Raw genomic sequence first — 17,609 nt, forward strand, 5'->3', positions numbered from 1 at the left:
CATAGAAGTAGAGAATTGAATGGTGGTTACCAGTGCTGGGGGTGGGAAATGGGTAATTGTTTTTCAATGGGTATAAAGTTTCAGTTATGCAAGATGAATAAGTCCTAGAGATCTACTATAAAACATAGTACCTATAGTTAACAAATACAAAAAGTGGTTTGGAGGTGATAAATATGTTTAGTACCTTGGTTGTGGTGATGGTATCATGTCCAAACTCATCAAATTTTATACATTAGATATGTGCAATTTTTTGTATATCAATTATACTTCAATAAATCTTTAAAAAATATAGTTACTCACACAAGGGGAAACTGGAAAGAGGAAAGCCAATTTAGGCTTCTGAATTGTGAATGGGGTCAGGAATCAGAGGCACCATTACTTCAGAAGACAGATTGAGTGGTGAAAGTCAAAACTGGCACAATGAAACTCACCAGTCAACTAGAGGCATCCTTTACACAGAGCCCTAATCAAGTTTTCATGTCTCATTCTTAAATGTAAATGGACACCTGATGGAATCCTTGAGAAGAAACAAATAGTAGGGAAAGAGATGGAAAGTAACTAACTCTCAAAAAAACCTTGTAATAAATGGAATTAAAAAAAAAAACTATTGTCTTCAGTAGTAGAAAAACAGTATCGGATTCATTTTTCAAAAAAGATGTATAAAAAAAGAAAGTTTTAAAAAGAGGTTTTGGAAATTAAAAATATGATGGCAGAGATTTAAAAATCACTAGAATGAATGAATGAGCTGAGAAAATTTTACAGATGGTAGATTCAAAAGAAAAAAAATATAAAGAACTGCCCCAAGACCCTGAAAAGCAGGAAGCTTGTAGAGGATAAACCTAGGAGACCTAATATCCAACTAACACGAATTCCAAAAGATAGGAGAAAGCAGAAGGGAGGAAATAACTGAAGAACTATTACAAGCAAAATTGTGTGACTTAAAATAAGTAGGTTTCCATTTGAAAGGGCCCTGGAGTACCCAGAACAATGAATAAAACCAACCCTCACACTAAGGCAATTAAAAGAACAAGAGAAATCTCCTGAAAGAACAAACAATGAAACAGATCTCTCCAGTCTGTCAGACCCTGAATTGAAAAAGGAGGTAATAAAATTGCTGAAGGAATTAAGAAACACTATTGATAGAAATTGCAGATCACTGTAATACAGAACTAGAAATTATAAAGAGGAGCCAATCAAATTTAGACAACTCAATTGCTGAGATGAAAACTGAGCTAAAGGCAATAAATCTGTTGCATTTCTTTACACTGACAATGAAATATCAGAAAGGGAAAGTTAAAAAAAAAAGCAGTCACTTTTAAAATTGCATCAAAACCCCCCCAAAACTTAGGAATAAACCTGACCAAGGAAGTGAAAGACTTATATGCTGAGACTATAAAACATTGATAAAGGAAATCAAAGATTTCTGCGGAAAAATACAAGACAATATTAGGAGAAGTCCACTTAGTAAGATTTATATCCATAAGATCAACAAACTCAAACCAATAGTTTTCCCCTATGCCAGCAATAAAAATTTAGAAAATGTAAAAGAAAAATGAGTTCCCATTTATAAATATAATTGTAAAATGCCTAGCACTAAATTTACCCAATGAGCTTACCATAGGGATCATTAAAAAACAATAACTTTACTGTAGAACTTGAATATGTACTTGAATAAATAAAGAGACATGCCATCTTTCTAGTTGGGACCATTCAGAATTTTTTAAATTTTAATTTAATTTTTAAATTTTAATTTAAAATTTAATTTAAATCTATATATTCATTCAATGTCTATTGACTGAATCCCAGAAAGATGGGTTATACTACAGAACATTAACAATTGGTCCCAACATTTATCTAGAAGAGAAAGAACTCAAGAATATCTATGAATATTTTGAAAATAGGAATGATAAAGAGTTTTACCTATAAAGCCATAGTAACTAAAATATTTCAGTGTTGAAAGAGGAATAAAAAAATAGAATCATGGATCAGAACAAGGATCACCTATATATAAAAGGTAATCTAGTATATGTTTAAAATGTTCTTTCAAATCAGTAGTTAAACTACTAAGTTAATGTTATTGCATAAATGGTCCTTTTTTGAAGGAAAAAAATGGTAGTTCTGTAGCTCATTCCATTTGCAAAAACAAATCTCCCGTGGAATTAAGAAAGAAATATAAACCAACCAAAAAAACAACTAAGCAAACTATAAAACATTTTATCTTTCCTTTTTTCTTTCCTTTCTATCTGCCATTCTATTGGCCACTGTTCCTTATTCGAAGAAAATTTTTGCAAATACCTTACCAGGAGTCCTTACAAAATTCATGATTATTTCCATTTTCACAGAGATTCCATTAAATATCCTGATCTTTCAACTTGCTGACCTTCTTATCTCTAATAATCTTGTCTTCCACTTGATTTCTGCAACTTTCTTCCATGGCCATACTTTAGACTTCATCATTTCTCCAAGTTATGCATGCTCCAAAATCTCAGACTCAAATATGACCACTGCCTCATCTATTGCAGGTCATGTCTTCTAACACCTGCACTCCAATGAATCTGTGATCCCCTACTCTCAGGTTCCCAATTCTGCTACATTTTTAAAAAATTTTTCATAATTGCTTCTATGTCTTCACTTTTCTTACCCACCTAAATTCATGATATACTGTTATATTCCAGTGTTCTTAACCTTGGCTATACATTAGAATCTACTAAGGAGTTTTAAAACATTCTAATATCCAAATACAACTGGGAAGGGGATCAGTAAGTTCAAAGCTCCCCATCATGCAGTCAAGTTCTAGGACTGCTATTAAAATCTACCTCTTAAATTCACCTTTAACTTCCTCGTTCACATCTCCCTCCAGTGAATTTATCTAATATATCGATAACCCTGGATAAAATCAGATTAGCCCCTCTTCCACTCATCAGCACCCAAGCTATCTGGAGAAAAAAAAAACAAGCATGCTAAGTGCTCTCCCTTTAAGTTTATAATCATTAAGCTGAAATGGATTCTCGGTGCTGTTGAGTAATCGTACATCATGCTACTCATTTCACTTTTTCCTTCCCTGAATGACTGTTTTACAGCTTTTCTATCCTCAAACTCTTCCAACCCTTTCTCTCCCTCTCAACTGAGAATGTAGATGCAAAACAGAAGAATGTAACTGCATCCTCTCACCATGGAATACATCAGCCTACCTACATGGGCACCCATTGGCCTTCCCTCCTGTTACAGTGCACAGACTGCCTCTCTTCAGCCTAAGGACAATCCCCCCACTTGGGCACTGTTTTCCATTACCTCTCTCTGACTCAGGCACAATCAATACAGAATCATTCTTTCTCACTTCTGCCTCAACAACTTTTCCTTCTCTATTGGACAATTACTATCAACATACAGCATGCTTCAATATTACCCATTTAAAAATATCCCTACACTCAGATTACCTCTCCTGTTGTGTTTCTTGTTTGAAATTGTCCATATTAACTGTCTCCACTTTTCCACCTCAGTCTCTCTTGCACACATTCAAGTTTTACCCCTACCAATACCCTATACATAATATTTTGGGTTTATGTTTTCCCTGACCTCCACACTGCCAAACCCAAAGGCCAATTCTCAGTCCTCCTCTTACTTTATCCCTCAACCTCATGGACATTGATAAACTTCTCCCTTCTGGAAATGCTTTCTTCATTTGGCTCCTGAGAGCCATGCCTTTATGGCTTTCCAACTATCTCCTTGGCTATTCCTACTCTTTTGCATGTATTCAACTACTCAAGGACAGTTCTCTTACCTCTTTTCTATCTGCACTCCTTCCCTGTGTAATCATATCTATTCCCATGGCTCTGGATACCAGCCACACATGGACAATTCCCAAATGTGCATCTCTACCTCATATCTCTCCCCTGGACTCCAGATTTATATTCAACCATCTTCACTTTGATGACACAGGTAGGCTTTTTACAATTAGCAGGCAGCAACTGATCACTGATCTTCTGAGTCACCTCTTGAAACCTGCTTATTTTCTAATTTTTCCATATATAGGATTTAGTAAATACATATAACAGCACCTATGAGGTATATGCTCTTATTATCCCATTTTACAGATGAAGAAACAGAGGTACAGAGATGTTAAGCAATATCCCCAAGGCCACATAATTATTGAAGAACAGAGTGAGGCTTTGGACCAGAGTCCAGGCCCTTTAATCACTACACAATGTTGCCATCTAGGCAAATGACAACGCTCTCCTTTAATTTCTTTGGCTAAAACATTTCCAGTCTTCTACGACACTTCTCTTCCTCTCATACTTAATGTCTGATCCATCTTTGACTGTTCTTGGCTTTACCATAGAAATATATCCAGTATCCCACCCTTTTTCTTTATATTCATTGCACCAACCTGGTCCCAACCACCATCATCTCTTGCCTGGCTACTGTCATAGCTACCAACTAGTCTTCTTGTTTCCACTCATGTCATATTGCAGCTGTTCTCCAAACATCAAACATAAGCAAAAGAGATCTTTTAAAAACTGGAATCAGATTACTTCACTCTATTGAAAACCCTCCAATGACTCCCCACTCTATTTTGAATAAAATATAAAGTCTTGACCATGACCCATGAGAAACATGACCTTCCAACCTCATTTTCTACTACTCCTCTTCTAGATCACTGCCCTTTGGCACCTTAACCTCCAAGCCTTCTTCAGACATTCCAAGCATGTTTCTATGCCTGACTTTTCATTGGCTGTTTCCTCTACTTAGAACATTTCTTCAGGAATTGGCATGGTGCTTTTCCTCAATACATTCATGACTCTCATCAAATACTAACCTCTCAGAAAGCCCTCCCAGGACATCCTGTCTAAAATTGCACTCCCATTACACTCTATCCATGTACCCCATATGCTTTTTTCTTTATACTCTTACCACTTTCTGTCATTAAATTATACATTTATTTGTTCATTTGTTTACTATTTGTCTCTCACTGGAATGTCATTTCCATTAGGGCGGGGACTTGGTCTGCTTTGCTCACCATGATATTCCAGCATCTCATTAAGTTCTGAAAACATGGTATCGGGAAATATTTGTGAATGAATGAATAAAGTATTCATATAATATATAGGAGAATATGGTTAGAATTCTGAGTATATAAAAGGCATTTTAAAAAAAGCATAAGGAGGATAACATTGGTGAACTTGAATATAAAAACGGATATGGATACATGTACCCCAATGTTAATCGCAGCATTATTTAAATTGCCAAGATATGGAAGCAACTTAAGTGCCCATCAACAGACGAATGTATAAATAAGGCATGATGCACACACACACACACACACACACACACACACACACACACACTGGAATGTTACTCAGCCATTAAAAAAATAAAATTTTGCTATTTGCAATAATGTGAATGGACCTAGAGTATTGTGCTTAGTGAGACAAGTCAGATAGAAAAAGACAAATACTCTGTGTTATCACTTATATATGGAATATAAAATATAAAACAAATGAATGTATATAACAAAACAGCAACAGATTTACAGATACAGAGAACAAGCTAGTGGTGGTTACCAGTGAGGAGAGGGAAGTGGGGAGGGGCAAGATAGGCATATGAGATTAAGAGACACAAACTACTATGTATAAAATAAATAAGCAACAGACATATATTGTATAGCACATGGAAATATATCCATTATTTTGTAATAACTTTAAATGGAGTACAATCTATAAAAAATCGAATCCCTGTGTTGTACACCTAAAACTCATGTAATATTGTAAATCAACTCTACTTCAATTAAAAATAATAAAAAAATTTTTAAAATTGTATGTGATTTTTGAATAAAATGGGAAAATGAAACTAGACTATAGGTTAACCCTTGGTTAGTATCCACATAAAATAATGTAAACAAAAATTCATCAGAGGGTAGGATCGAACAGTTTGAGGCAGGCCAGAAGTCCAGTATAGAACAATTAGAAGAGCTGGGTAGAATACCAGAAAATGATTTTAAAGGGGCTAGAGAGCTACAGAAGCAACAGAGTCTGCAGAGACTAAGGTTCTAGAGACTGGAGACCTTTGGGAGCTGAGAAGCTATAATTGTTATTTTTCAGGGTGGTGGCTGGTATTTGCTGATTCTGGGAACAGAGGCTGAGAATTTGGGCTTGGCCAAGACCAAAGAGTGTTACTCTTAGCAGGGAACACAGAGAGCTTGTGACAGTCACACAGGGCTGGAGACTTGAGGGGCCTCAACACACAACCCATTCTTCTTCCCAAGATATTTGGTAAAGTTTTTAAGGCCAGGAGGCTGGAATAAAAATGTAAAAAGTCTCTGAAAAGCAAAGCAGAATTACCTGAAGGCTCACCATGCAGAAAAGGCAAAGACAATCATGATGAGGTCCAGAGAACATAAAGGGAGAGAGTTGAAAGCTCTGAAGGGAGTGATGATGTGGCTTTGGAATCTGTAGCCTTTTTGTCCCATGAGAGCACTTGTAAATTCTGAACATAGCTAGAAGCTAAGAATCTGGACTTGGCACAGGCAAAGGGCTGTAACTGGAGGACAAAGAAACTAGCAGAACTTCTGATGGTCATTTGGAGTTGGAGTGCAAAGTTAGAGACTTCAAGGAAATTAAAAACTTGGTTGGTTTTCTCAAGAACTTTTTTCATTTCTAAAGCTGCATGAAGAAAGAGGGTGAAAATATGACAAAAGCTTTGAAAAGCAGAGAAAACTTGATTGCTCTCTCTCAGTTGAAAGCCCTGGATGTCCTCATCTGTGATCAGGGCAAACCAGAGGTATATTAAATCTTATCAAAAAATGCATACTAATCTTGAGTCATTTCATGCCCTGAATGTGTAATGTAGTCTGCCTCATTGTTTTACTTGCTTAGCAGAGGAAAGGGGAATCACTCTTATGTGGAAGAGAATATTTGGGGGCTCCATGTCTTGCATACACAATGTCTGGCATTCAATCAAAAATTAATAGGCATGTCAAAAGATAGGACTATAAGACCAAACCAAGAAAAAAAAAGATGATGGAAGCAAGTGCACAGATGATCCAGAGATTGGACTTAGCACATAAAATCTGTGATTAACATGGTCAAGAAAATGGATGAAATGATGGAGAAAATAGAAAGTCAGATAATTCTACCAGAGAATTGGAATCTACAAAAAATAATGAAATGGAATATTTAGATCTAAAAATACAATTTTAAAAATGAAACTTGTTGGTAGTATTTAGCAGAAGATTGGATTAAAAAGACAACACTTGTCGATTGGCCAACTAGAAGATAGATACCTCAATAAAAGACAACCAACTAAAGTACAGACATTTAAAAAATGGAAAAATGCAGAAAAGCATGAAAGGAATATGTGAGAGACAGTCAAAAGGTCTAGTATAATCTGCTTTTGAGCCCTAGAGAGAGGAGGAAGCTGGGGGGAGGGCAGAAGAAATATTTGAAGAGTTAACGGCTAAGGATTTTCCAAAACAGATAAAAGGCATCAACTCACAAATTCAACTCACAAATTCAACCTGTTGGTGAAAACACCAACAGGTTAAATGCAAAACAAAAACAATAAAAAAACAAACAAATCTAGACTCACTACAGTTTAAATGCTAAGAGAAAATCCTAGAAGCAGTCAGAGAAAACTTCAAGAGCCACAATCAAACCTCAAGCCATAAACTTTGAAAAATGGCAGTTAATCAATCAATCAATCACTTAGTCAATGACCATAAGTTTCCGGTGTGGTAGGTCAGGATTCAAAACATCTCAATCTCTCCCAACTCCCACAAGCAGTACAGAGTTCTGTTGAAAGAAACTTGAGTTGGAAAAAGCATTTAAACATGTTATTAATCATAGAAGAGATGAAACCACCATAAGGATTTGCCAGGCAAAAGTAAAGGGGAAGGAGAAACCAGAGAGGTAAGCAAAGCACAGAGACACTTTTGATTTGAGGGCATCTGCTGACCCCAGAGAATCAGGACCTCAGGTTTGACAGCCTTAAGGAGTGAGAGAGACAGAAATAAAGTCTAGAGTCCACACAGGGTGGAGAGTCCAATGGGAGTCCAGACCCTGACCTTGACATATTCATGGTGAGAATAAGTGGAGGGACATCTCTGAATTTACTGAATTGTATTCCCAGTTAAATCACCTGGGTTCCCCCAGGTTCTCTCAGCCCCTGAACATGTGCTAAACAGTTCCCAAATTGGTGCGTCCCGAGGCACCTGGTTGTAGCAAACAGAAATCCTTTCCAAAGCCTAGTACCTTCACTGTGGTCCCAGATTTTACCCATAAATAATTTTTCTAAATATGATGCTAGTACATAGTCAAAGATAACCAGCCATATAAGCAAAATAATCTTTGTGAATAGAGTGTGGAAAGGAAAAAAATAGTAACTTTATAGCGGAAAAGCCTGGCAAACACTACCTAAACCAAATGATCAAGGCCAGCATTCCTGGAGATAAGTCAGGTTGACATATCCCCTGATACGAGGTGATGAGAAGGGCATTTCACCTCTGTGGTTTTCTTTCATAAAACCTATAACCCCATTATAATCATGAGAAGGACATCAAGACAAACCAAAATTGAAAGATTCTACAAAATGCCTGATCAGTACTCTTCAAACTGTCAAGGTTGTGAAAGACAAGGAAAGACTGAGAAACTGTCACAGACCAGAAGAGAAGAGGTGATGGGATGGCTCAATGCAATGTGGTATACTGGATTCAATCCTACAAAAGAAAACGGACATTGGTGGAAAAACTGGGGAAACTGAAAAAAGTCTGGGCTTTAGTTAGCAGTAACCTACTAATATTGGGTTTTATTAGTTTCAACAAATGTACCACAATAATGTAAGAGGATAACAACACAGGAAATGAAACTAGGTGTACAGTATTAGAGACTGCTGTACTATCTTTGCAACTTTTCTGTAAATATAACCTTATTCCAAAATAAAAAGTTTATTTAAAAAAAGAAATCTGTGAGTGAGAACTGGCAGAAACAACAGAAAACAGGGTCACAAACACCTCATATATTGAAAGTACCAGATGCCAAATACAAAACTTCTTTAATCTGTGTAAGTCTTTTTATTAAGAAAGAAAGTCTATAGCAAACATCATTCATAATTGTATAATGGTAAAGGACTTCCCTTTGGGACTGGAATCAAGATAGAGATGATTACTATCACTACTTATACTCGCCATGTACAAAGTCCTAGCCCACACAGTAAGGCAAGAAAAAGAAGTAGGAAGTATAAGAATTAGATTGAAAGTAACAAAATAGTCATTATGTATACATTATATAAATTTATATCTCTATACAAAATATATATCTCCATACAATTTATTAGAATTTTTTAAAGTTTGGCAGTTTCAATTTATTTTTATATCTTAGTAACAAGCAGCTAGAAAGTTGATTTTTAAATTATATAGATATCATAGCACAAAGATCTCAAGTATCTATGAATAAATCTAGCAGAAGTATAAGACTTCTAGACAGAAAAGTTTAAATTTTATTAGAAAATATTTTTAAATTAATATATATATACCATATTAATGAGATGGAAGACAAGATTGTAAAGATGTCAATTCTCTTCAGATTGACCTATAGAGTCAACGCAATCCTAACCAAAATCTCGACAAGATTTTGACAAGCTGATTTGGAGATGCAAAGGGCCAAGACACTTTGGAAGAAGAAAAGAACATGGGAAGATTTACTCTTCAAGAGTTCACGTGAAGTTGTTGTCGCCATGACAGTGTGGAAACACATAAGGAGAGGCTGTCATAGGTCAATGGCAGAGAAGAGAGTGCACAGAAACAGACCCTGCACATATGGCCCCTTGGCTAATGGGAAAGGGAGCACTACAGATCAGTGGGGAAAGGGATGGTTTAACAGATTAAAGGACTCTCAGACAAAAATTCATAAGAATTAAAGTAGAAGCTTTAACCGTAGATCAGACGGGAAGTAATATGGTCTCAGATAAGACAGGAAATGTGGGGGGAAAAACACAAAAACATTCACTCAGCGTAAGGCTGTGGGTGGTGGGAGAGCTGCCCAGGTCATGCTGGAACGAAATGGGCTGTAAAACCAGGGCAGGCATATGAACAAGAAAGTAAAGCAACACTTGAAACCAAACTGCAAATAGAATCAATCTGGAAGGATAACCCAGAGGATGAAGAAAACATCCCCAAAGCACTGAACATCACACAAAAACCTAAATAATAAAGCAAGAACATGAAGATAGGGTGATAAAATAACAATATGTGACTTCAAGTGGAGTTGGAAGAGCTGTAGAAACAAATTAAGATCCCCCCAAATAAACAAATCAACTTAAAAAAAACCCCAAGAAACCAAAAACTACTAAAAATTAAATAATTGTCATGAAGAAAAGTTTGAGACAACCATCACAAGCAGAAAGTAAAAAGCTAAAGAGATGAAAGATTAGGGACAGATAAAAGCTGTGAAGGCTGAAGTTGCTCCAGTGGAAGAATAATTTTGCCCCAAAATTGAAATAGAAAATCATTTTGGTGATACTAGAGGAGAAACTTACCCTGAAGTAAAGGTAGAATTGAATCTATCACCTTAAAAACACAAGGGCTATATTTAAAGACTGTGCACACAGAATTTATCAATAACACTCTGCATCACTTTATTTATTCATAATAACAAGGGTACATCTATTTTATAAAATCAATACAATAATGAGGCTATAAAGTTTAAGCTTTAATAAGATAAAGTCACCACAACAAAGTGAAAGGGCAAGGAAAGCATATTTATAAGTTTCAGAATTTTAGCAAATTCTCCCTTACAGTTAAAGAAAGAACAATCACCTCAACTCACTAACACTGGCAATAAATCAACCAGCACTTCATAGAAGAGGCCAACAGACAAAAAAACTGTTCAACCTCTCATGTAATCAGGAGGGTAAAGTTAACAAGATGCAACTCTTGATCCACCACCTCTGCAAAGTTTGGGTGTGGGGAGATGGCTCACCTAAATCTTGTAGGTGAATACATTGGTTCAGCTACTTAGAAAGGCCGTTTGCAGAATCCATAAACAATTAAACATTAGTACCCTTTGCCTCAGCAATTCCACTTTTTTGGTTATTGACACAAGACAAACACTTTTATATGTACAAAAATATAAAGAAATACATCATCATTGTTATCACTGCTTCTTCGTAAAAGTGAACAATTGAAAATGATCTAAATGTCTGTCAATAGGGTGGGGAGGAGGGATGCTTTAAAAACCATGGTGTAGGGGGCTTCCCTGGTGGCACAGTGGTTAGGAACCCGCCTACCAATGCAAGGGATGTGGGTTTAAGCCCTGGTCTGGGAAGATCCCACATGCTGCGGAGCAACTAAGCCTGTGTGCCACAGCTAGTGAGCCTGCGCTCTAGATCCCATGAGTCACAACTACTGAAGCCTACATGCTGCAACTACTGAAGCCCACACGCCTAGAGCCCATGCTCCGCAACAAGAGAAGCCACTGCAATAAGCCTGCACTCCACAACAAAGACCCAATGCAGCCAAAAATAAAAAAACAAAACAAACAAAAAAAAAACGATGGTGTAAGTCAGAATGGCCATCATCAAAAAGTCTATAAATAATAAATGCTGGAGACAGTGTGGAGAAAAGAGAACCCTCCTACACTGCTGGTGGGAATGTAAATTGGTACAGCTACTATGGAGAATAGTACGGAGATTCCTTAAAAAACTAAAAATAGAGCTACCATATGATCCAGCAATCCCACTCCTGGGAATATATCTGGAGAAAACCATACTTGGAAAAGATACACGCACGCCAATGTTCATAGCAGCACTATTTACAATAGCCAAGATGTGGAAGCAACCTAAATGTCCATCAACAGATGAACAGAGAAAGAAGATTGGTATATTTATACAATAGAATATTACTCAGCCATAAAAAAAGAACGAAATAATGCCATTTGCAGCAACATGGAGGGACCTAGAGGTGAAGTAAGTCAGACAGAGAAAGACAAATCTCATATGATATCACTTATTTGTGGAATCTAAATATGATACAAATGATCTTATTTACAAAACAGAAACAGACTCACAGACACAGGAAACAAACTTATGGTTACCAAAGGGGAAACGTGGGGAGAGGGATAAATTAGGAATTTTGGAGTAACATATACACACTAGTATACAAAGTAGACAAACAACAAGGACCTACTGTATAGCACAGGGAACTATACTCAATATTTTGTAAAACCTATATGGGAAAAGAATCTGAAAAAGAATATATATTTTTATATGTATATATGTGTGTGTGTGTGTATATATATATAGAACTGAATCACTTTGCTCTACGCCTGAAACTAACACCATATTGCAAATCAACTATATTTCAATTAAATAAACAAACAATAAAAACGATGGTGTATCCATTCTACGGGATAGTATTGGGTTGGCCAACAAGTTCGTTCGGATTTTTCTGTAACCTCTTACGGAACTTTTTGGCCAACCCAATATATAGCTGTTAAAAAGAATGAGAAGAGCCTATGGCTATTAAAGTCAGTGAAAATGCAAAATGGCATTCACAATATGAATCCGTTTTTTAAAAAAACAGGAATTCAAATTTTGTATTTAAGAAAATGAGTTATATATGTAAATGCAAAGAAAAGGATCTGGAAGGTTATGCCTGCGACTCTAACAGGACTGGTATTGGAAGCTGCAAGTGGGTGAGTGGTGAACAGGACTTTTTCCCTCTATATACTTCTGTATCGTTTGAAATTTTATGAGCAAGAATGCATAATGTATTTCTTTTGTATTAAAAAAATCAAAAAATTTAAAATATTAAGTAGTGGTATTTCTGACCCATTACTAGAGAAAAAGATAGGATTTCTACTCTTTTTCTTGTAGAGGTGTAACCTATTCCAGAACAGAAAACGAAACCAAACATAAAATTACTCAGCCTGTGCTAGCTCTTTGCAGTTTGGGGTATTTCTCTTCCCTTTAATTTCTTTGCTCGGGATCTCTGGAGGAAGAACCCAGGCCCCCAGCTAGAACTGGGAATAGTGGTCCCGTCCACAGGACAGATACGAGACCGACAGCACCACCCAGGGTTTGAGAATAAATCAGGGGTTTCTCCTGAATTTTTTATTTTCGAAACTACCTTCTTCGAAATGACCTGTGTGAAGGTAGAACTGACCTGAGGGGAACGAGAGTGACCTGGGCCCACAAGGAAATAAATCCTCGCTGCAAAGCCTCAGGAAGGACTGCTGCCTTCAGACAGGCCTGCCGGCTGAGCAGTAGCTGCAAAACAAGTAGTCACCTGTGTTGTGGCTGCAGGACTCAACCAGCAGGCGCCCTGCGGCAGTTTAAAATCCCTTCCTCATTATACATTCCTGCCCTTCATTACACTGCAGGTGACTGTTCCCCTACACCAGGCGTAAAGCAGAGGTTTAGTGCAGAGTCCAAAGGACAGCACTGAAGCAGCAGCGAGGCCAGAGTGAAAGGTGGGAGGAAGGGGGAGAAAGACTGACCTGCTGCTGAGCTCGCTGCCCCCACCAGCCATCTTCCCGCCCAGCCTGGCCTGGGCCTGAGCTTGGCCTCCGACCCCTCCAGGCTCCCCAGCCTCGGTCCGGTCCCGGGAGGCTGCTGGAGCCCTGAGCCCTGAGCCCTGAGCAGGAAGTCTGCTCTTGGGACTCACCCAGAGATGACTCCGCCCAAGTAGGGAAAAGGGAAGTGAAAGTATTTATCAGTGAGCTGTGCTGTGCAGATGCCCTCCCTCTTCTCGTAACTCCACTGTGCTTCCAGCCATCCTGACATGTGATCCCAGGGATGAAAGACAAGGAATGACAGTCGGGGCCTGGAGGGCCAAGGGAGGAGCAGGGCCAGCCCTCAGGGGTCCACCTGTTTGTGCAAAGACAGCAACAACTTCTGCATGACCCCAACTGTCGCCAGTCTCCTGCCTTCTCAGAGCGGTTCAGAGCTTAGTACATGGTCGGGGTAAACTCCATCTGTGCCCCTTCCCCTTTCCGAGATGACCATGGTGGGGAGAGGGAAAGACAGAGACTTCAAATCTTTTCTCCGGGCTGTGGGAGAGCCTGGACCGATGCATTTAGGTCGTAGCGTATGGACACGGACCAGGAGAAAGCCCAAATGCTCAGCTTTATAAAGTGGAGAGAATGTTCTTAGTATTCCTGGAAATCAGCCAGAGGTAGGAGAAAAATCTCCAAGGCCCTGGGGCCAGAGGCTGGAGCCAAGTTGGTGACAAGTGTTACATCTTAGGTGCAAGGGTCCAAGGTGCCCCGACTATGGGGTTGCTTCACAACTGCAGCCAGGGGTGAAGAGGAGAAACCTGGGAAGCAGTCATGGGAATGCTGAGGGGCAAAGGCTTCCCTTTGGATGGAGATGGAGGTTGGAACCCAGATAACCTAGAAATGAAAAGGCAGGTGACCCCAGCTGAGAGGGTGACCCTTGGCCCTGAAGTTGTGTCTGTGCACAGGTTTTTCACTCAGATACTGAGTCATCATTCCACGAAGAATGAGAAGTGATCAGAAGACTCACTTGAGTGAGCACAAAAGCAAAGCATATTTGAAAATGAGGAGGAAGGTTTCTACCTTCTCTCCACTTCTTTCTTTCCCTCAAAGAAGTGAGCATCATATCTCAGTGGTTAGGACAGATCCCAGGACACTGATGAGAGCATCTCTTCCAGTGGGCAAGGGTCTCAGTGGTACCAGGTCCTGCACACGTGTGGATCCCTCTCTCCCTCCCTCACTTTGGGGGTGTAGAAGGACTAGTAAGCCGAGCCTCTGTTGGGCACAACCGTCCTCTGCTCCTGACTCCATGAGGCATGGGGTCCAGACAAGGCTGGCACAGACCACACCTGCCATTTCTAGTGTCCCCTCTCCCTCTTCTCTCTGCCCCTGGGCAGCTGGTGGCCCAGGCCACTGCCATGCTGGCTGTTGACATAAATGTGCCCACTTTTCTGTTGTCTGTTTAGGACCTTCACGTTGAGCACCTGGAATTAGAGGCCACCTAGCAGCGGCTGGACGAGCAATCCACAGGGTGGACACTCCCGCATGGGGGCTGCTCCTGGCCCCTGGCAGAGACCTTCCTGTGGGTCTGAGAAAGCCGGGCCTGTGCCACACTCTGTGAGAGCCATGGGAGTTTCTGGAGCATCCCCAGGCCTCTGTGGAGAATGCAGTGTCTTTAAGCCAGGAACTCAGGTTTGGAAAAGGACAGGACCAAATTAAGAAGCAGGTTGATCCTGCTTCTTATGAAATGAAATGAAAAAAAATTTCATTTTTTTAATGAAAAAAAATATGTATATATAAAAGAGAATATATATATGTGTATAACTGCATCACTTTGCTGTTCAGCAGAAATTAACACAACATTGTAAATCAACCATACTTCAATTAAAAAAAAAAAAGAAGAGGTTGAACTCCTCCTACAAACCCTGCTGCAGAGATTGAAGGAAATAAGGGGGCACCTGGGGCATTTTCCATGGCTGTGAGGACTGCTGGCAATGGGGAGCATCTCTGCTGTCCCGGGAGGATCCCAGCTACTGGGCCCGGAAACCCAGAGGGCAGGGGAGGTCGTGGGGGAGGAGGGACCTGGGGCAGAGGACCCCTAAGGCGACGGGCTTCACGAGCTTCACCAGGAACGGCTTCCCCTCAGACTTCAGCAGTGGGGCTGAGTCTCTAAGCTGGGAGACCCCAGTGGGGACCAGAGGCTTGTCCTTGAGACCAGACAGTAGGACCTGGGATCTGAGCTTAAAGGGCAGAAGGAAGCAGCGTCAGCTGCCAGAGTGGCCACTGAGGCCAGAGGATCAAGACCCTCCGCTCCTCCGTGGGTGTAGAAGTGGAGCGGAGTGGATGCTGGGACCCAAGTGGTTACACTCAGGCCCTGCTCCATTGTCCCCTTCCAGGGGCAGCACATTAGTCAGTGGGACTGGCCTGGACCCCCTGCTCCTCTCTCCTCCTGGGAGACTCTCTGGGTACAAGGGGTGAGTCTGCTTGTTCCTTGTCGGGTCTCCCTGGGCTTGTCCTTCCTGCAGGGCCAGGGCTCTGTCAGCCCTTCCAAGGTCAAGTGCACAGAGACAGGGGCCTGGGGGGTGGGGTGTGACTGATGGGAGCTGTGTAAGACTGTGTGGATAAGCTCAATTCTGAGGGTCTGTTTTAGGGATCTTTTTTTTGCTACATGGTAAGTCACATCACTAAGCCCCATCCAGCTTTTATCATGAAGAAAACTAGTATTTTGATCCCCATCTGTCTCACCGTTTTGCCTGTCAGTTGGTTTTGAATTCAAGTGGGGAGGGTTTATACACAGAATTTGGGGTTCTCCTCTGTGACTTTCACCTTCCTGGAATTTTCCTCTCTCTCCCCAGAAAGCCTGGTTGCCCTGGGCTTCTTCCTGGCTCTGCTGACCAGAAAGAAGGTGGGCTTCCTACCAAGGTTTTGGCCACCCCACGTAAGGCTGCGGCTGCTGTCAAGTAGGGTAATAATAAACAGGAAACAGTTTGTCTGGCTGCTTCCCTTGAGTTTTGACTTCCCTCTACCATCAGCCTGCTTTTGTTCACTTTCTAGAAGCCGTAGGCAACTGTTCTTTGCATATTGTCCTCATAGGGACGTCTTCCACCCAGTTTACTCAGGGAGAGCTGGAGAACCCCGTTCTCTCCTCCAGACAGAAGGCCCAGTCCTCTCCAGCCAGATAGCAGGGTGTGTGCTGATGCCCTGGAACCCTCACTGGGAGGTTCAGGCTGAAGGGTGGAGCCCAGGACCTCAGGAGCATCAGTCCTACTGCAGTTCCCAGGGACACAGGCACACTCTCCCCAGGGAAGACCACAGCCAGGCTCCTTTACAGCCAACAGCCCACACATGCGTCCAGGTAAATGGAACCGACAGGGGCGATGGGCTTGGTGGCCGTCCTTGCCCTTGGCTGTCCAAGGTGGTGGAGTGGACGCTCTCCCTTCTAACATGATGACAGACTCAGCCTTAATCTCCAAAGCACAGGCAATGGAACTACAGTCAACCTGTTCCATTCGATTCAGGAATGTGCCCCCCAGGCTCTGTGGCCTCTCAGACTGACTGGCCTGGGACCACCCCATTCCTCCCCTTAGACATCAGAGCTCACTGATGGTCCCCGGGTGGGTTCTGCCAGTCAGTTTCATTTTCCTTGGCTGTCCAGCCTCCTCCACCCCTTTCCTAAGAGACCTGGATTCCTTTGGGTGAAGACTTCTCCCCTTTGCGTGCAGGAGTAGAAGGAATGTTAACCGAGACACTGGCCCATGAGCAAGCCAGGCCAGCCAGACTCTCTTCGGGGAGTTGGACTCTCACGTGAAGTTTGTTAAGGAGTTAAAACACAGTTGGATAACACTTGTTCAGTGGCAGCTCCGTAACAAGGTGGAGGAGATGTTCCTGGTGTTCAGTTCCTGGAGCAGCTCTGCTTCCTGCCTGGTTCTGGGGCCATTTGCAGGCTCTGAGCCCAGCCTCCTGCCTTTTCGTGAGCCACTGTGCATCCCATCAATGAAGTCCATCAGAATTTGGGGTTGAGAGAGAGAGAGAGAGACAGAGTTCTGTTTCTCCAGAGAGCCCTGATTAATACAGTCATCAATATAGTGGACAAATGTAATGTACTGCAGGGTGGCCAGACAATCT

At 40.8% G+C, this 17,609-nt stretch overlaps 1 protein-coding gene across 3 annotated transcripts in view; it reads right to left on the reverse strand.

The window, feature by feature from the left end:
* The window catches only part of SP100 (SP100 nuclear antigen), an 87,182-nt gene extending 73,561 nt beyond the window's left edge, over positions 1-13,621 (reverse strand). For all 3 annotated transcript variants that reach the window (XM_082657895.1, XM_082657894.1, XM_082657893.1), the window contains exon 1: positions 13,488-13,621. In XM_082657895.1, coding sequence (XP_082514021.1) covers positions 13,488-13,519 — 32 coding nt within the window. In that variant the 5' untranslated portion in view covers positions 13,520-13,621. The remainder of the gene's footprint in view (positions 1-13,487) is intronic.
* Between the last annotated feature and the right edge of the window lie 3,988 nt (positions 13,622-17,609).

The sequence above is a fragment of the Grampus griseus genome, assembly GCF_964374135.1.
Source record: "Grampus griseus genome assembly, chromosome: 7".
Classification (NCBI taxonomy): Eukaryota; Metazoa; Chordata; class Mammalia; order Artiodactyla; family Delphinidae; genus Grampus; species Grampus griseus.